General features: G+C 40.4%; 1 protein-coding gene across 1 annotated transcript in view; it reads left to right on the top strand.

Moving 5' to 3' along the window:
* The first annotated feature begins 19106 nt into the window (after nucleotides 1–19106).
* LOC124594533 (farnesol dehydrogenase-like) overlaps nucleotides 19107–21042 on the top strand; it is a 39773-nt gene continuing 37837 nt past the window's right edge. The window contains exon 1 of the mRNA XM_047132906.1: nucleotides 19107–19259. Coding sequence (XP_046988862.1) covers nucleotides 19128–19259 — 132 coding nt within the window. The 5' untranslated portion in view covers nucleotides 19107–19127. The remainder of the gene's footprint in view (nucleotides 19260–21042) is intronic.

The raw sequence follows: 21042 nt of genomic DNA on the forward strand, positions 1-21042 counted from the left end.
AAACAAAGTTTGAGAGACAAGAAACTTTCTGAAGTTAAAACCATAAGAGGCAGGCTGACAGACAGCAGCATTATGGGACGGCCAATACAAATAATACTGAGGATTTGTTGAAAATGAAGTAGACAGTATGGGCCACCTTCTTCCACAGACTGTCAACTGATGAAAAACCAGTACACCACCTTTGCCCTCCTGTACCTTATTCATGGTGCAATTACCGCAATGCGCAGTACTCAAACAGTTCATACAGCCATAAAAATTCCATCCCAGCAGCGGTCAAGGATATAATAAAACCTATTTACAGAGACCTGGCAAATGCTGAATTACTGAAAAAGTGTTTGCATGGTCAGACTCAGAATCCCAATGAGTGGTTCAGTAATCTTATAAGGACTCGCTTACCAAAAATGTTTTTGATGGAATGAAGACACTAAAGTGGCGGGGGGGGGGGGGGGTCAATGATACTGTTATTACTTTTAATGATGGCAACATTGATAGGGTGAAAGTGCTAAAGCATATGGGAATTAATCCTGGAACAAATTGCATTAGAGAACTTGAACGGATGGACAAGGTTCGCACTGATAAAGCAGAGTATGCAGCACAGTTGGCCACTAAGGAGTCCAGAAAGAAGAAAAGAAGAAAAAACTTGGAAAAAGATCAAGAGGACGATATGCAGTATGGTGCAGGGTGCTCTTGAGTGACCAAAAATAAAAAAAATTAAGCATATATTAAGTGAGTTACAGTCTCTTGAAACTTCAGAAGCCGTTCCTGAAAATTAACACTTTCGGTTGCATTTTTCCCCAAATCTCAGAAACCACTTTGAGTAGAGTATTCACATTTTCAGGGAGTAATAACATACGAGGGTCTCTCCAAAAGAAATGGTTCAAATGGCTCGGAGCACTATGGGACTTAACTGCTGAGGTCATCAGTCCCCTAGAACTTAAACCTAACTAACCTAAGGACATCACACACATCCATGCCCGAGGCAGCCCAAAAGAAATGCACACTATCTTTGTAAAAATACAGTTTTCGTTCTACATGTGTGAAAGTTTTACAGTGTCTGGATACATCCTTCCCACTTGTTGTCAAATTTAGTTCAACCTGATCCCGTGAGTAGCATGTCTGCTACACTTGACGTTCGTCAGAAGCAACGTGCTGTCATAGAATTCCTGTGCTGTGAAAACGAGACAGTGGGAAACATCCACAAGAGGTTGAAAAAGGTGTACGGAGATGCTACTGTCGGTCGCAGTACGGTTAGTTGGTCGGCAAACAGGTTACGTGATGAAAGGGAGCTCGGCAATATTGAGGATTGTCCTCGCAGTGGCAGGCCTCGTTCTGCACACACTCCAGACAATGTGCAGAGAGTTAACAAATTGGTGACTGCTGACAGGCGCATCACAGTGAACGAATTGTCACGCAACATTAGGATAGGGGAAGGAAGTGTTTGCAGAATACTGAAAGTGTTGGCGTTAAAAAAAGGTTTGTGCCAGGTGGGTTCCCAGGATATTGACAGTGGCTCACAAAGAAACGAGGAAAACGGTATGCAGCGAACTTTTGGAACAGTACGAGAATGGTGTAGATGAATTTCTTGGAAGAATTGTGACAGGTGATGAAACATGCATTCATCATTTTTCACCAGAGACCAAGAGGCAATCAATGGAGTGGCATCATGCAAATTCACCGAAGGAAAAAATTCAAAACCATACCTTCTGCTGGAAAAGTTATGGCTACGGTGTTTTTCGATTCCGAAGGACTCTTGCTTGTGGACATCATGCCAAGTGGAAGCGCCATAAATTCTGATGCATATATGACGACACTGACGAAATTTCAAGCTCGACTGAGTCGTGTTCGACCACATCGGCAAAAGCAGGATGTTTTGCTGTTGCACGACAATGAACGGCCACATGTCAGCCAAAAAACCATGGAACCGATCACAAAACTCGGATGGACAACACTGAAACACCCGCTTTACAGTCATGACCTGGCTCCATGTGACTATCATCTCTTTGGGGAACTGAAAGACTCTCTTCGTGGGACAAGGTTTGAAGATGATGACTCCCTTGTGCACACTGTCAAACAGTGGCTCCAACAGGTTGGTCCAGAATTTTACCGTGCGGGTATACAGGCGCTGGTTCCAAGATGGCGTAAGGCAGTTGAGAGGGATGGAAATTATGTGGAGAAATGAAAATATTGTTCCTAAAGGATGTATCTACACACTGTAAAACTTTCAAACATGTAGAATAAAAGATTGATTTTAAAAAAATAGTGTGCATTTCTTTTGGAGTGACCCTCGTACATATCCTGAGTCTTCTGAACTAAAAGAAGAATATAATGTTATGTATAATTAAAATTATTTCGGATAACGTACAAAAAAGTACACAACATTTTAACAGTGTGATTAAAAAATTTTATTTCTGTAAGCAGTGCCTGAAATGCAATTATTGTAGTTCAGTAGACTCAGAACATACAGATTAATGTCCTGTAAAAGTTTCATGTCAATGATTACAGTGGTTCTTGAAATACAGGGAAGGCGAGTCACTGAATTTAACATCGTCGGGATAGTGCTTCCCAACTCCCCTTAAGCTCTGTCGCGGCCGGGAGGCGCTCTGGAAGTCACGGGCGGTTGAGCGGTGTGTTTGACAGCGACTAGAGTAAACGCCGTGACGTCTTGGCTGACAATATGCTTGGACTGCTGCTATAAGTTGGCGTTTTCGGTCACTGTGGGTTCGCTGGGACTGAGTGTCGCCTGAGGACGTGAAGATTGCTCCTTGAAAAAGCTATCGCTGCGCGATGCACGTAACCCGACTTGTTCTCAGCATTTGAATTTGCAAGAAGCCTGTGTCCACTGTAGTGCCGGGTTTGGTTCCTGTCTGCCAGTTTTAAGAACCGGGTGCAGGGGCATCTGGCGGATAGCATCTGTTGGTTCATGATTCTTAGCGAACTCGCCATAACACCTACTTGATGGCACTTGGTGGCACTTGATGGCAGCCCTTGATCGGGAATTTGTCAACTTGCTCTTCGATCTGCGAGAAAGTATGGTGGCAGCTTCAACTCGCCATCCTGGTTATCCATCGTGACACGTAAACACCTTCTTTACGGATACTTCAAATGATCTCACTCAAGTCACGTTTCTTTGAATGTGTGTGACTAAACTAGTGGTGCTACGACTGTTTGAATAAGTTTGGTCGCACCTACAATAAAAATTTGTTTAAAAAAATGTTTATTTTGTAATCAGGTGCTTCATGCGCAACGTTCGCCTCTTTCAGATGTATTTATAGTGTCTGCTTGTGTTGTGAATCCAAATTGTTAATTAGTGGTTCATGGTTCGTATGTTAGATGATAGCTTGATGTATCTGTTGTTTATATTGTGGGTGCAGCTAAAGGGGCCTGGGTACGATAGACGCGTTTACTGAGACTGTCTGTCTCTCTAGTGGCGTTCGCCATCCACACTTAAATGAAGAATGAAGTATTGTTAAGCTCTGCAACTCCCGCTTATGTCGTACTTTGAACTTAAAGTTGTCAGGTTTCTCCGCTTTCTTGGAACCAGCGGTCTTCCTTCTATCTGCATACAGTCACGTGGTAGTAGACGTCTGACATTAATGACATGTTAGCTATTTTCAATGTGTTTTTGAAATTTGTGATGTCGTATATGCAAGTTAATTTTATAGTCCTGTGACCTGAGTAGACCCTGTGGTAAGAATCTATCAGTCTTTTCAAACTTAACTGTTGTTCTCAACAAATATTTTGTTTTTTAAGTTTTGAAACGTCCCCTTTGAACAATTATACATGACTGTGCTTAAACTGACATACAATATTTTTAGCGCAACGCAATCTGACTTTCAGAAATCCCTACAAAAGAATGGCCCTGACTAACATTAACCTATGCGTTTCACAAATCGCTTACCTCACAAAAATCTTGGTTACTCGAACTACTGCAATACAGCGAGCGCCACTACTGCCAGCTAAATAAAAGATTCAAACTACGGAAGGCACTAACTACTGATAGGCATAGTTAGCAAAATGAAAGATTTTAATAGAGAACAAACAATGTATTTACCTTAATAGTCATAATATATATAGCAGTTCATGACAAATTACAAAACTCCGCCATCTCTCTCCCCACATCCACCACTGCTGGCGGCTCACCCCCAACTGCGCAACGCTACGCGCTGTTCACATCCAGCTGCCGCTGCCCAACACTACAATGGCAGACAACAATGCAAACTAAACACAGACTGCACACAGCACAGCCAGTGATTTTTATACAGAGGTGGCGTTACCAATAAAAAAACCTAAACAGCCTACTTACATAGCCCCCATGCTCCCCACAAAAAATTTTACAAATTGTTTTGGTAAGTGGCCAATAATGATTTGATAAAATTTTTCATAATTACAATAACAAAGAAATCAAAGGCACACACTTATTGATGCAATGTTGGTCAAAAGCTAAAATTTTCTCACAGTCCATAAAGATAGTCCTGATCATTCGTCATAATAGTAATTACAGTTTTTTTACAAAGTCTCATTAGTAAAAGAAATTGCACACAGAAGTAGTGGATTTCCATGCAGTCTTGAAGAAGTAGTTTTGTCCTTCCAACGGAAAGACAGTGCTGACTCTTGACATGCAGACAGGTAATAGGCCACAACAGAGCAAACCCACCGCAGAGTCAGTCTAAGTTTTGAAGAATATTGGTAGGTAGGTCATCACAGAGCAGACCCACTGTAGTCCTGGTAGAGATTACAGTACTGGTGGGCCACCAGAGGTGCAGACCCACTGCAGTCCTTGTAGAAATAATGGTACTGGTGAGTCATCAAAGATGAAGACCCACTGTAGTCCTTGTAGAGATGGCCAGCAGCCATCTGTTGTGACTGTGCAGGTGCACAATCACCATCGAAGAGTCTTGCGGACAATATAGCAAGTCCATAACCACCACTTGTGCACTCACAAAGTTTTTGGAATTGTCCTTAGAACCAGCAATTCTGTTATCCTGTCCCTTGCTGAATTATTAACACACGTGCAAACACTAACAGTCCCTACTTCTCACATGTTGTCCATATACTATGACCAACAGAAACATGTGCAGTGAAATGACTTACAAGTTAATAATATGATGAACTGGTGTCAATTACAATTTTATAACATAAGAATACAATTACAAAGGTACAAAATACATCATTGAAGAACATAACAATACAGATAACATTTGTAGTAATACAGGCTTTACAAAAGAATCGAAATAACATATACAACAGTGTTACAGGAATTATGACATAAGTACATACATAAAAGATCAGAATAACTTTTGAAACATCAACTTCACACATGAGCATTAAAACAAAACAGAATAAATAATGTCTAAACATCTTTACAAAGAAAATAACATATTATAAATGCAAATTATATTTGAGGATAACAGTATTCCTCATCATAGTGAATGAAGCTTAGTACTAGAACAGAAAAAAATTTCTATGAAACAGTACACATAGACAGGAAGAAAAGAAATACACAAGGGTACACAAACACATAGTGGGATAACACAAGGAAAGGACAGGATTTGTTTTACTGCAGTATTTTGCAAACAAAACTTTCTTTACTTCTCAGAGATCTCCCTTCGTTCTTCATTATTTCCAAAACTCCTATCTATACCTGCTTTCCGTACTTTTCTCGTATAGCCTGTCAGTGCATTTCTTCAAATTCATCGCAACTCATTCTCTTATAGGCTACCCCCTCTTAAGCTAACTTAAATCTACTGAGCTCAGATGCTAAACTAAGGGACGAGGCAATGCAGCAGTACAAAACAATTAACAGAAACAGCAATGACAAAATATTCAAATTGGCCAAGCAAGCAGCAATATTACAACTAATATAACGCAATGAGCAGCAAACAAGAAAAATAAATCAGTAGTAAAACTGGCTTAACAGAGTAATGTAAAGTGAAATTTAATAACACTATGCCTGGCAAACAATAGCAGAAAATGAAATAACTTATACCTAAACATGAAAAAGCTCAAGCAGAAAAAATAGTACACTAAAAATGGCCATGTCTAATACCTATGTCACATCTTAACACTAGAGTGATGCATCACGAGAACTTACACTAGCAGATAAGTTACCAAATCGTAAAGAAATTATTTATGCAATTCCTGTGAAGGGAAATGTCTATTTATGTGCCCTCGTTTTCTTGGAAGTAGATCATTAATTTCGTATTGACTGGATCTGTAGGCATAAAATAACTGTATTAGTACATCTATAAAATTTTATTTTAACCAATGCTGCAGTGCAGCTAGAAACTAGATATTAAACAAAATGAGCAATTATGTGCAAAGGAAGGCATGAAACATCATTCATTAGCCATATGGCATTTCATAAGGTAGTACAGAAAATCTCTCAATTAGAAAGACAGTAGTCATAATCAGGTGTATAGACATAAAATATTTCTCGTCATTTCATTAGACATTTCAGTAAATACAATAAATTAAGAGCGCCACAGTGTTATCATACGTTTTCTAGTTTGAGCGTGACGTATTTGCGATGCTTTCGACAAAAAAATGTCAATAGCGAGGATAATGGCTTCTTTTTTTTTTTTTTTTGCACCTAATGGCTTTCTTTTGTCAGACGACTACCTCTCAGCTGGGCGTCCAAAACGCATTATGTCAAGGTCGCTTACCTTTCTTACTGAAATATTTATGACAGTAGTTTCCGCTACTGCGGCAGTCTCATATAAAAATATTTCACAGGTCAAGAATTTGGGTTACACATCTGTAGAAACAAAATCCTATATATATAACAGCGTCCAAAAAATTTTCGCCAGCATTGTGATACATTCACGCATATACACACATTTCGTAACTCTTAAAGTACGATTCTTGGTTTCCAACAACCTTTTTCACAAACCAGAGTCCCTAACCACTACTCATTATTCCTTACCTTATTCGTCGACACTTCTTCAATATTTCATCATAACAGATATGTAGCATAATCAAATAACTCATATAGCATCAGCTTATTGATCATAAACATACCTCAACAGCATAATACACATCGTCATCGTAAAACAACATCATAACACCTCAGTCAACTCTCAAAATCGTCGTAGCTTCCTCCAATAATTTCAAAACCTAAAAAATTCTCTGCTCATGTCAAAAGTGTCAGCTGCCTCAAACGTACTTTAAAAATCATAATCCCATACCAAATACATCATTCAAAGCTCTCATAGTATCACAATGGTTCCAAAAAAATATGAACAGTTCACAAAATACAGACGAAATACAATTTTATAAGTGTGAAGTTATCCAACTGTGTAATTACGTAAACATGTGTCACTGATGTAGTAAAAAAAATGTTTATCTCTCAGTTAAATGATCAAATAGCTGTGTAATTTGTGTGTTAGAGAAATATGGTACCGATGTGTAAAGTTGTATAAGCAAATACCATATTAGCTAGGGTTCCTTGTGCTTGCCAAACACATGGTACACAAAGTAGGCGTGTACTCCCTTGAGGATAAATGTAATTATATCCTCAAGTGTTACAGATTACAGCAATGGAATGAAATGTATCACGGAAAACTTTCTTTGTAATTCAAAAATCTTGAAAAATAAATGGTTTAAGTACAAAATTGATCACTCAAATGCGTGTCCTGTAGCGCTAAATGTGCGTCTTGCTGTAAGATAATTCTGTGGAAGTGTCGTAGTTATCGTCCTCTGTAAGCAAAGTTCTGCTGAAGTCAATGTACTTACCTCATCAAAAACGAAAGTGAAATGCTTTGCGAATAGATATCGTAGTTATTATGTTTATTGGCGTGATGAAGAAAGTACTGTACAATAACGTATTGTTGTGCCACGAAAAAGGCTGTCTCATTGTTGCTATACCACAAAAGTTACTACTAAAACATGTTTTACTTTCCAGAATAATTCAGAAAAACTGTGCAGATATAAAACAGAAACACCGCAAAAGCAACATTGTAAATTGTCACTCATTAGTAGCGTCGTGATAAAATCGTGTAGCTGTCACATAAACTAACCACTGTGTCATCTGGTATCTCACAGAAAGTACTTTAAATCTAGAATGTATTTTCAAGTAAACCAAAATGTTGCATTAAAATCTCATTAGCAGTACTGGTAAATGTTCTAAGTATGTGAGCCTTATAGTCGTTACGTAATTGTGCAACTAACAAGCAAGAATGTACACACACAATAACACTGTGTCGTCTGTTCGAAATAACAATGCATTCGTAATTTCTGTTTAAACAAGTTCTCTTGGTTCTTGACTGGATATTTAACTTCAAACATTGTTGCATTGTAACAGATTCTAAGTCTGACAAAGCATATTAGCAATGTAAAGTGAAAAGTTTTATACCAAAGACTAAGTTAAGAAGCAGATTATCTTTCAATAAACGGTTTTACATGTGAAATGTGGTGCAATCCTTTACTCTTCCTAGTACGTAGAGTTTCAACTGAAAAGCAATTGTCATGTTTTATACGTCGGTAAGGAATGTTAAATCTTTTCTCAAGGTTAGCGTCTGTCTTATTTTCCTCTAAGCCAGCCGGCGCAGGTGGCTGCCTGCGGTGCGAGTCATTGTCTGTTCCTTTGTTGGCGCGCGTCGTTATTGGGATTAGGAGACCTAGCTTCTACAAATTCACCGTGACGAGAGGGCCCTGCCCTGTTTAAATCCTGCCAGTTCTGATGCAATTCAGGTCTGTCGTTACGATCACATCGTCTGTCGTCATGTCGGTAGTTCCTGTAGTTTCTTTCTTGTCGGTTAAGTGGTGGAGAATTTCTCCCTGAATCGTAACTGCGCGCTGGACCGTTGCGTCTAAAGTTATTTTGTCTCCCTTGATAATAATTATTTTGGTTCCCAAATTGTCTGTTTCTCTGATTGTCTCTGTGATAGTCACTACCACGGAGAGGTGATCTTTCCCAGTAATTATTACTACTCTGCCAACGGTTGTCATACGGGTGGTGTCTGTTTTGGTCACGATATGTGTTGTGAGAATAGCCTTGTCGTGTCCAGTTATTATTTCTGTCGTCATGAAATTGTGACAGATGTGACCTGTAATTGTTGTGCTCATGTTTCCGCGTTCCCCGATTGTCAGTGTCAATTTCCAGTTCTTGTAACAGTCCCTGAAAAGCCTCAATGTCTTCTTTGCAACGTCCTGCTAAAATAATATGCCGTAAATGTTCAGGTAATTTGATTAAGCAAATGCGGATGAGTTCTGAGGGGCTGTATGGGTTTCAAAGATACTGATTCTTATGCAACATGTCTTCGAAATATTTCACAAGACTGGAAAATTCAGATTGTTCGAAATGTTTCATCATTATGATGCCATGTTTTACTCGGTCTTGTGTGGCTTGAGACCAATATGCTGAGAGGAAGGCATGGTAAAACTCTCCTTCACTGTGGCAATCGTGAATGATCGATCGCATTCTTACAGCTGGTTCATTCTCTAAGTAGCCACACATAAATTCTAATCTGTGCTCTAATGACCAGTTGGGAGGAAAACAATGAGAGAATTGATGGAGCCACGCTTGTGGATGAATGTCGTTGCCAGAATTCTTAAATGTTTTGAATTTACGTGTAGTAATGAACAGCTTATAGTCAAAGTCATCATGTCGGCGAGTCGCATATCGGTCATTGTTACGTCGTTTCGGCGGTTCCATTTCAAAATTCGTAGCATCTTGCCAATTTCTTTCATAATTTCCGAAATGCGCTGTGTTATTATTTTGTGGCTGTTCCGTATTTCTATGTCCCTCTTCCTGTATTGGGGCGCGAGTGTCCTCTGAAATATGTAATTCTTGTATTACCTGTGTCAGCTGATCTTGTACTTCCCGGATTTCTCTTTGGTGTTGCGTATTAATTAGATTCTGATTTTGTTTGAATTTCCTAATTTGTTCATACTCTTCTGTGTCAGTGAAGGCTACAGGTCTTGTGTCATTCAGATCATCATCTACCTTTGTAGATAAGTTAGTGACCTGATCCGAAAGTTCAACTACTTTCTCTGATAATGTACTAATTTCCTCCATGTGTCTTTCTACTGTGTCCTTTAAGTTTTCCTGAGTTTTTGCAAGTTGTGTAACCGAATCGGTAGATGCAACTGAGTCAATTTTAGCTTGCAAGGTCTCATGATTTTCATGAACAATAATTTGCAGTTCTTTTATGGCTGCTTCGTGATTCTGTAATGCATTTTCATGCCGCGAAAAAATAGGTTGAAAATGCTCACAAATTTGTGTTTTTACGTCGTTACAGACTTTTTGACATTTCGATTCGATTTTATGTAACTCAGTAGTCAAATCTTCACGTGTTTGTTCAAGCGTGGTGTGAAGATTTTGTTCCATTGCGTCTAATTTTTTAAGATTTTGTTCCACTGTGTCTAACTTTTTAAGATTTTGTTCCACTGTGTCTAACTTTTGAAGCTTATGCTGCTTTTGTCTCTGATTCTGTTCCATCGTGTCTAACTTTTGAAGATTTTGTTCCATTGTGTCTAACTTTTGCTGTGTTTGTCTCTGATTTTGTTCCATTGTGTCTAACTTTTGAAGATTTTGTTCCATTGTGTCTAATTTTTGTAGCCTTTGTCCCATTTGTTGCATTAACTGTAATAACAATGCACTGGTGTCTGAAACATGTTCCTCAGTGCTTTTCGGCAGTGAAGTTGCACCGGCAACATTCACATTTTGACAAGCAGAAAATGTTTCTTCACTCATTTGAGAAAACGGTGAGAACCCAAAACCTGAGTGTACAGTATTTGCAATATTGTGTTCTGTCATTCCCGATTCCTGAGGCGAGCTGTTGCCAACCGATCGATCGATAATGCTTCCCTGTTCACTACCTGTTTCACTGTCTACACCATTATTTGACGCCGCTCCATTTCCCTATGCACAGTTACCAAATTACTACTTTGAATGTCTGTTAATTCATTACACAGTGGTGCTGGTAAGCTACACTCGTCGTCACTATTATTTATCAGTTTACTTTGGAGCCTAGTGTTACGTTTTTCACACGCCATTATTGTCACAATATTTCACAGAAAAGCACAATTTGAAGAGCAGAAATAAGAGAACACATTAACATAGCACTGAAAATAATATGTAGTTAATTGCAAGCGCAGCTGCGAAATACTTGTTGCAAATCTACATGCATACCACAACTGTTTTACTGTACAACAATGAAAGACTGCAACTACAAAGGAGATTCTCTCTACAATTACGCGCTAGCAATAAACAATAGCTACACTAATTACACAAACTACAAGAAAAAAATCAGAAGATTCCAGTGAGGTATCTTCGGCTAAGGGTCGACATATGAAACGTCCCCTTTGAAAAATTGTACATGACTGAGCTTAAACTGACATACAATATTTTTAGCGCAACGCAATCTGACTTTCAGAAATCCCTACAAAAGAATGGCCCTGACTAACATTAACCTATGCGTTTCACAAATCGCTTACCTCACAAAAATCTTGGTTACTCGAACTACTGCAATACAGCGAGCGCCACTACTGCCAGCTAAATAAAAGATTCAAACTACGGAAGGCACTAACTACTGATAGGTATAGTTAGCAAAATGAAAGATTTTAATAGAGAACAAACAATGTATTTACCTTAATAGTCATAATATATATAGCAGTTCATGACAAATTGCAAAACTCCGCCATCTCTCTCCCCACATCCACCACTGCTGGCGGCTCACCTCCAACTGCGCAACGCTACGCGCTGTTCACATCCAGCTGCCGCTGCCCAACACTACAATGGCAGACAACAATGCAAACTAGACACAGACTGCACACAGCACAGCCAGTGATTTTTATACAGAGGTGGCGTTACCAATAAAAAAACCTAAACAGCCTACTTACAATTTTACTTAGTTATTCTGAAAGTAATGCAATATATACCAACAGTTGTGTTATCGAAATTAATTTGATTAATTCTGGCGGTAGCTGCTCAGATTATCTTGTATAATTTTCTGTGTTTCAATAAATTGGTTTCTGTTTTTAGTAAGTACGATAGTTAATTTGTGACCCAATATCCTTCCACTCAACACCATCTCCCTACCACATTGAAACATCCCAATATTTCCAGACTTTTCAATTAAAGTTTAGTTTCCCCGCTTGCCATTCCATTATTCACACTCTATCGAATTCTCGTTCGGGACAACGATTTCTATATTAGAACACCACTGGTAAGGATATCAGTAGCCACGCAGATTTTTATGAAGAAAGAAAGAGTACCTTTCTCATGGATGACGGTGAACTCAAAACGAGGAGATGGATATCTTTGAAGAAGAGATGATTAAAAATTAATGTCAGCAATACTGTTTTATTATACCCAACTCGATTACAAAAGCTATGGATGGAAGATAAAAATGATCGCTGGTGCAATATTATTTTACTGCAACATTGAGGAGATTTGGAATTGTTAGCAAAGTATCATATAAGTAAAGAGATAGTCCCATTAGTGAGCACAGAGTCAGAGAATGTCCTGTCACCATCCATTGATATTGTATGAGGGGCTTTGCGCTAAAGGAAAGAGTTGGTATGAAACTGTGCAAATTAATCAGCTATAGGGTCGCTACCAAACAATTCTATTTGGTTAATTACTGAAATATATTAGCATTTATTTGCATCTAATAAAAATGGAATGTGGTTACCTCCAGTCAAATAAGGGAAACGAATAGTTAATGATCAGTCCAATACGTGCCTCTTTTACTTCAATCCACACACTTTACACCTGCATTGATTCCAGAATCCGGCTTTCCATAGTCCGACTTCCCAATACCACTTGTCGTTGCTCACGTAAACACTCAATATCGATTCTGGAAACGTGGGAGTGATTGCCGGGTTATAGCTTCTAATATCGATTTTCAGTCCATGTCAGAGTTGACATATGAGTCGCGACTGGGTTGGCTGTCAGCTAATCGGTTTTTAAGAGATTGGTTAATGCGAAAATTGTCTGCTGTTATTCTACTTCTTTTTTTCAGTAATCAGACCTCTGACTCCTTTGATGCATCCCTCCACGAATTTCTCTCCTGTATCAATCTTTTCATCTCAAAGTAGCACTTGTAACATACTTCCTCGATTATTCGCTGGATGCATTCCAATCTCTGTCTTCCTCTACAGTTTTTGCCCTCTACAGCTCGCTCTAGTACCATGGAAGCTACTGTCCGATGTCTTGGAAGACGTCTTATATCCTGTCCCTTATTCTTATCATTCTTTTCCATATACTCCTTTCCTCGCTGATTCGGCAGAGAACTTCCTTATTTCGTACCTTATGAGTCCACCTGATTTTCAACATTCGTCTGTAGAACCACATCTCAAATGTTTCGATTCTCTTCTGTTCCGGTTTTCCCATAGTCCATGTCTCACTACCATACAATGCTGTGCTCCAAACATACATTCTCAGTAATTTCCTCCGCAAGTTAACACTCATGTTTGATACTAGAAGACTTCCCTTAGCTAGGAATGCCCTTTTTCCGGTGCTAGTTTTTTTTATGTCCTCCTTTCTCCGTCCCTCAGCTGCTATTTTGCTGTTTACGTAGCAGAATTCCTTAACTTCATCTACGAGGGCTGTTCAATAATGAACGATCATAATTTTTTTACAACATACCTTTACTCATCCTCATAATTTTGATGGTCCTTCTCAATGTAGTCTCCCATGAATGCGATGCAGTTGTCCCAGCGTTTCTGCCAGTCTTCAAATACATGCTGGAAACCATTTTTTGAGAGGTCCTACAAATCGCCTCCAGAGCCTTCACCACTACTTCTGATGAGTCATATAGGGCTCCCTGTAGTATTGTCCAGTTACTGATGTGTGTACAGGTAGGTACAAGATGCTGATAAACCATTCCATGAATATCAAAGAATGAGATGACCATAACTTTCCCAGCAGAAGCAACCACTTTTGTTTTTTTGGGGGTTGGTGATGAAGGATATTTCCACACTGAGCTTTGCTGTTTTCTCTCGGGATCAAAATGATGTAGCCAAGATTCTTCAGGAGTGATTACATTTGGAAGAAACTCCGGATCCTCTTCTATCTTCAACTTTAACTGCATGCAGACCTGCATGCGAATGTGGTTTTGTTCTGGAATCGACAGCCTTGGAACCCATCGCGCACAAACACGTGTCATGTGTAATTTTTCTGTCACTAACACGTGGGTGGCACCCAATGAAATTTTCAGTATTTCAGAAAGTGATCTTAAGGTAATTCGTCGATTTTCTCTTACAATGACAGCAGCAGTGTTGACGTTTTCTTCCGTAAGAGCAGCTACTGGAGCACTGGTCCACCTTCCTTTGAAATTGATTGTCTCCCCTCTTTAAACATTTTAACCACCTTCGAGATATACTGTAGGGAAGAACAGACTCTTCATAGGCCTTCTGTAAGTTTCAGCTGAAGCTTTGTTGAGACGAAAACAGAATTTCAAAGCCGCATATTGTTCCTCGCTTGTTACCTCAATTGCATCGATAGGCGATACTAGACTTGGCCACTGTTTCTATGTTTCGATACAGTGTATCGATACCTGGAACTGTTTCAGTGTTTCGGAACGGCTATGGTTCACTGTTTCGAAACAGTGGTGTTTCATTCCGCCCCTGTCTCGGATCTCGAGCCAGACACAGAAACTGTATCGTTGTTTCAAAATAAGACTGTTTCAGTCCACCTGTGCCTGGAACGGACTAATTGTATCGAAACAGTGATGTTTCATTCCGCTCTGTGTCGGACGAGATTCGGGCTCGGCACAGGTACTGAAACACAACATACCACTTCATGAAACACTTTCAAGAGTGTCGAAATCTTTTGACAAGCAATAGCATGAAGCTTAAGATATCCGAAAATAAAGCTTCGTTTCTAGCTGACTGTTCTATTCCGAAATGGCGTAACATCTGCTTTATAAACATTAACCAAACAATAAAACAACGCATACTATTCACATTCAAAATAATAAATATGTGAAAATCATTCAGTTAAATTACACTTTTTTTATAACATACGCTTCTCTGGTCATGTACAGAAATCGTATTAAGAAACGCAAGTAAGACTACAACATTTTAAATAAAAAAAGACGTAGAGTGACAGTTATTAGACGTGTACATAAATTTGATGTAGGTATAATTGCAAGCAATCTGTTTGATGATGATTATGATGATTATTAGTGTTTTAGGGCGCACAACAGCGGGGAATCTGTTTGACATATCACTGATAGTGTAATGGTGAACAGGAAGCATCGTAAATTTATAGTAACGGTTCGAAACACCTTGAAACACAAAAAAATTTTTCTGTTATATTTTGTTATTTATTCGAATTATTTGATGTTATTTGTGAGTCCATAGTCACTGTGTCTATTATCCACAATGATTCCCTTTGTGTGCATGGAAATTAGTAGGATGGGTATATTAGCCATACTAATGGAATGTGGGAATCCCAGTAGCATATCCGTTGTTTCTGCAGTTTGCTCCCACCTCCAGTTCCGTTCGTGGTGGTTCTTCTGTCTTCAGCTATGGCTGTCCTCAGCCAATTGAAAAGTATGAAAGTCACACGACACGAAAGCAGCGCATTTGCTGAAGGAAATACGAAACTGCCAAGACGCCTAAGTGATAGTTTCATACTTTCTACGATATGATTAGCGCTCTCGCACCTCATTTATGTTTATGTGGACATACTTATACAGTAGACATTCAAGATGATAAAATGTGTAGATTTATTAGATTACAAAACACAAACTGTTTCACTGTTTCGAAACAGTGTATCGAAACATTACATCGTACTGTTTCATTAGTTTCGAAACAGTTACGTGTTTCAGTTTGTCCATCTCTAGGCGATACTGAAAATATCTGACCTTGCTTGCCTCTCACAGGCGGGAACCAGGAGTCCCAACAATGAAACTATTACGGCGTGTTTGTTGCAAAATGTTCAAATGTTTGTGACTTCCTAAGGGACCAGACTGCTGAGGTCATCGGTCCCTAGTCTCAAACACTACTTTGACTAACCTATGCTAAGGACAACACACACACACATGCCCGAGGGAGGACTCGAACCTCCGGCGGGAGGAGCCGCGCGGTCAGTGACATGGCGCCTCTAACCTCGCGGCCACTCCACGCGGCGCGTTTGTTGCACATTAAGCTTACAGAATATCGTAAGATTAAATTTTAGGGCGAGAAATTATGACCATTAAAAAAAAATGATCATTCTTTATTCAATAGCCCTAGTACTCTGTGATCACCAATGCTAATGTTAAGAATCTCGCTGCTCTCATTTCTCCTACTTCTCGCAACTTTCGTATTTCTTTGTTTTTTCTCAATCCATATTCTGTACTCATAAGGCTTTTCATTTCGCTCAACGGATCCTGTAATTCTTCTTCACTTTCGCTGAGGATAGCAAAGTCATTGGCGAATCTTTTCATTGTTATCCGTTTACCTATGATTTTATTACCACTCTTAAACCTTTCCTTTATTTCCGTCATTGCTTCTTTCATGTATATATTGAACAGTACGAGCGAAAGACTACATTCATGCCTCACACCCTTTTAAATCCGAGCACTTCTTTCTAGGTCTTCCACTCTTATCGTTCCCACTTGGTTCTTGTGCATATTGTACATTACCCGTCTTTCCCTGTAAGTTACCCTATTTTTCTCAGAATTTCGTAGATCTTAAACCATTTCACATTGTCAAACTCTTTTTACATGCCGACAAATTCCATAAATGTGTCTTGATTTTTCTTCAGTCTTGGATTCCCAAAAGGATTACCAGGTAACGGACCCCAATTCATGCGAACGGCTTTCGAACGATTCTGCGCTTCAAACAGCATCAAACATCTATTGAACCGATGCGTTCTGTGACGATGGGCTTTCGCAAGACACTCAACGAAGGGGTGTCCCTACGTTACCAAGCTTAACGGCTGAGATCACGTCAGACACTCATCTACAGTCTGGACACAATCCGAACACCACTGAAATGATAGCCAGACACCCTGCTCCGGCGTGACCCAGTTTCAGCGACTCAAATAATCTCAATTACGCCAACAACAAGCGCATATATGACGAAGCTTAGGAAAATAAAGAGAATCCAAGTACTCTGCACTTAGCAAAGGTTGATGAAGTATTCTGATTCTATCAGTCGAAAGAAAAAAACTACAGTAGACGGGTGTGTGTTGTCCTTAGCATAAGTTGCTTTAAGTTAGTTAAGGTAGTGTGTAAGTCTAGGGACCGATGACCCCAGCAGTTTGGTTCCTTAGGAATTCACACACACATTTATGCTACGTACGTAAATAAGTTCATGAAGTTTACAGGAACATAATATGTTTGATTTGGTTTGCTTTACTGTTGTGTATTTCCTCGTGCAACTATAAATCATGTTGCAGGTCTCAGGAACCGTTTTAGAAAATAATTGTGGGGATACAACTACACTAAATTTGGGGTCCTCGTAACTTTATCCAGTGATTGGAAATCGTAATGTAGCTAACGTCCCTCCTCTAAACTAACAGCTTCTCTCATGACTATATGTTTTTCGTCAAATTTGGTTTGAGGAAGTTGGACACATCCGAAAAGAATATTTTATAGTCATTCTTAAGTAATTCCGAAAATAATCAGCTGCCAGTTTCTTAAGTAACAGAGCGTGGATGAATGTGTTTCTTTGTTTTGACCATTTCTCTCAACTTTCTTTGGCCTTGTTAGTTGTAAAAAAGCCAAAGCAAATCAAAACTTCTGTGTCCGTGTAACACCAAGCAGGATCTCGTAGAACACGCCCTCAATAGATGTAAGATGAACAAATCACAACCAGTGATAGGAACAGTGCGGCGCCGTAATGGCTGAGTGCAGTCAGTCGGGACGTGTCCAGTCTGGCACGAAATTAGTCGGTTGGTCGGCTGATAAATTTGTACGTCTGTAGGCCCCTTAAGGAGCTACATTTCAAAAAATAAGTTTGATCAAAGGCAACATTTGAGAGAAGTTCCTTTTTTTTCTTTACTGTGATTTTAATACCCGTATAAAAACAGGTAGGCTGGCAGCAGCACAATACGCCGCTCTTCAGCCAAAGATATTACAACGGTAAAACAGAGAAGACACATGAGTTGGAACAAAACGGCGGGGAAAAAACAATAGACACATGAACATAAAAAAGATGAAGCCGTTCACACTCGATGACAATCCACACTACAAACTGTTGACACGACGCACAAACACTGAAGATGTCGATGGCACTGGTGAATGATGGAGTGTGACGGTGAACACTAAACACGACGGCATACATGAGACACTAATGGCGATGATCCCCGGCGCGCGAATGTCCACGTAGCGTGTGTGAGTGCGGGGACCTGCCAAGAGGGGAAGAAGGGAAGGGGGGGGGGGAGAGGGGAGAGCAAAGATGCCAATGGCTGAGGAGATGGGAGGAGAAGTAGAGGGACAGGGGAGGGGAAGCCTGGGGGAGGAGTAGGGAGAAATGGAGGAGGGTGGGAAGGGGGAGAGAAGGGAGGGAGGGTGCCCAAAGGAGCAAACACAGGAAGAGGGTGGTAGGATCAAAGTTTGTAGGAAGGGTAGATGGAGGGGAGGAGGGCATCATCAGGGAGGGGGAGCTGGCGGAAGCCATCTTGGGAGAGGGTAAGGAGGGTGGAGATATGGAGACCGGGTGGGACGTGGGAAGAGAAGTTCCCTATTACATTACATCAAATATATCTGACAAATAAACTTTGTCAGAGAAATTTAATGTACTAAAGAACCCTAAAAACGCACCAAACGACCGACTGACTAATTTCGTGTGCACGTTCCTACCGACTTGACTCAGTGATTACATTGGCACAGTGACAAAAGACGAACTTCTGTCGAGCGGCTGGCACGACTGCCCTACAAACGGCACAATTTGTTGCGAGGAGTGGAAGGGGGGCCGGCTGTCGGGCTGGAAGCCTGACATTGCGACGACGAACGTTCGCCGGTCGGTCGGCCAAAAAGCCTACACACGTCCAGTTTTTCGGTCGGTCGGTCGGTTGGTGTGTGTGTTGGGGCCTTAAGCCAGCCGCCTGTTGACAAGTATGCATATAGGTGGCGCTCAGAGCGACAGCCTGTGGCCTTAACCGTAGCCGCCGCCGCACACTTCGGCAGTATAGTCTGTGGGCAGGAGCAGTGAGTGTTCAGTTTTCGTGCTTGCTGTGGTGTCCGAGCATGCAGAGATACGCGGATCGCGTTGCGCTGGTGACGGGGGCCAGCTGCGGCATAGGAGCCGCCATCACGCAGGAGCTGCTCAGGCAGGGACTCACTGTCGTTGGCTTGGCGCGGAGGGTCGACAGGGTCAAGGTCAGAGCTCATCCCATTTCACTGTGTGTCGCCGGCCGCGCTGAGGCAGCTCGATTAAGCATTCTTTACCCTTATGTGAACACACAACGAACGTGCGGAAGGGACGAGAACACTGATATAGACGCTACGCGGTAGTGAGAAAACTGCATTTGGTCGTGCTCGGTTCGCATTAGCTCGTGTTCCGGTGCTTGTTGGCTTTTCAGCAAACCATAAAAGGAATTTCGGGAACAATCTATTCCAGCTTTAGCTCTACAGAACGCTTTCGTCTATCTTGTCTATCTTCGTTAACATGAGTCGCATGAGTGATGGAATTGTCTGCAGAGAGCGTTGCATTGAGCTATGTATACGTGCATCTGAGCTCAAAAAGATCCACAGCACTCAAAGGTCCTAAGGGAGACGGGAGACGGACGTTAAATTAGCTGCTTGCAATTGTTCAGGTAATGGAATTAAAAAGAAAAAAGAAAAAGCAAAACAAAACTCCTTGAAAGTAAATTCCGAATATCTATCTAGAGCGCTGCTTAAAATTAAAGGCCTGTTCACTCTCGTTGTATACGTTCATGGTGTCTGTAATTACAGGTTTCATGGGTTAGTGTTAGAAATTTGATAGCGTGGCGTGCTTAAGACATTTATCAGGCATCAAACTATATAGCTAATTCTAAAACATAGCCTATGTGATAGGTCGTACACATCTCACATTTCAGTAATCCTGTTTCATTGCTTGATTTTATACATATTTTAATAAAATCCTTAAAGTGCTTCGCATGAAACTGGAGGCATCAGAAAATATGGTACACTGTGTAGCAGCTACTGAAGTGCGAAACGGTCACTCGCGTTACTTTCTCCAGCTGCTAATAATCAATGTGTAAATGCTAGACGTTCTTCAGGTTATATTGGTCTTGGCGAATGGTTTTAAATTTCCTCCCCGATCAAATGAGAAGCCAGTGAAAAGGCGGTAAGAGACGTATGCAGAAATTTTTGGACTAACGCCAAAGCTGGGACTGCAATTGAGGTGCATTACCTCCAGGTATTTCACGTTAACGTGCATGCTGACACACCCATAAATTCTTCCTTCCCAAAGTCATTTTGCTTGCTTCGTCCAAAACAGTGCTCCTGCCGTTCAAAATGATACTGACCATTAAAGATTCGCGTCGTGACTACATCTCTTTGTATATAGATAAAATTATTAGCGCCAAAAAACAGAGCAGCGTTCATAGACTGTGTTGGTTGTCTCGTATCCTCTGCAGTTTGGTGTATTATCTGCAACTGCGTGGTCGGGCGCAGAGTTGTTACTGGAAATAGGCACTACTTACTTTGTTACTACAATATGCATGATACAGTGAGACACGCGAAACTATTGAAAGACATTAGTTTTGCCGGTCACCATGTTGAATGTTCAATTGCTACAGTTCGTGTTTCAAATTCATTGGATAATCGCTTTGTGTCCCGTCATTGGTGCTATTGAGGTGTTTTGTCATACGTAGGTGCTGTGATACTGCGTGAGGCTACTTCGTTTCATGTAGGGAAATATGGACTCGGAAAACCATGAAAAGCAGCAAGAAATAGAATGCGCTTAGCATGCACTGTTTTTTCGTATATATGTTAAAAATTCGGTGGAATTTGAAATTGTAGCGTTTGCATTCTGTACATGCTTTTTTAAGCATAACATACACGGAAATTTGACCTTACCTCATTCGGCTGTTGCGATAAGTTCATGCTGCAGCTGTAGCCTAAAGGCTTGTCCATTAGCAAGTGTCATCCGTAAGTAATGATGTGCTTAGACTAA

The sequence above is a fragment of the Schistocerca americana genome, chromosome 2 (assembly GCF_021461395.2).
Source record: "Schistocerca americana isolate TAMUIC-IGC-003095 chromosome 2, iqSchAmer2.1, whole genome shotgun sequence".
Classification (NCBI taxonomy): Eukaryota; Metazoa; Arthropoda; class Insecta; order Orthoptera; family Acrididae; genus Schistocerca; species Schistocerca americana.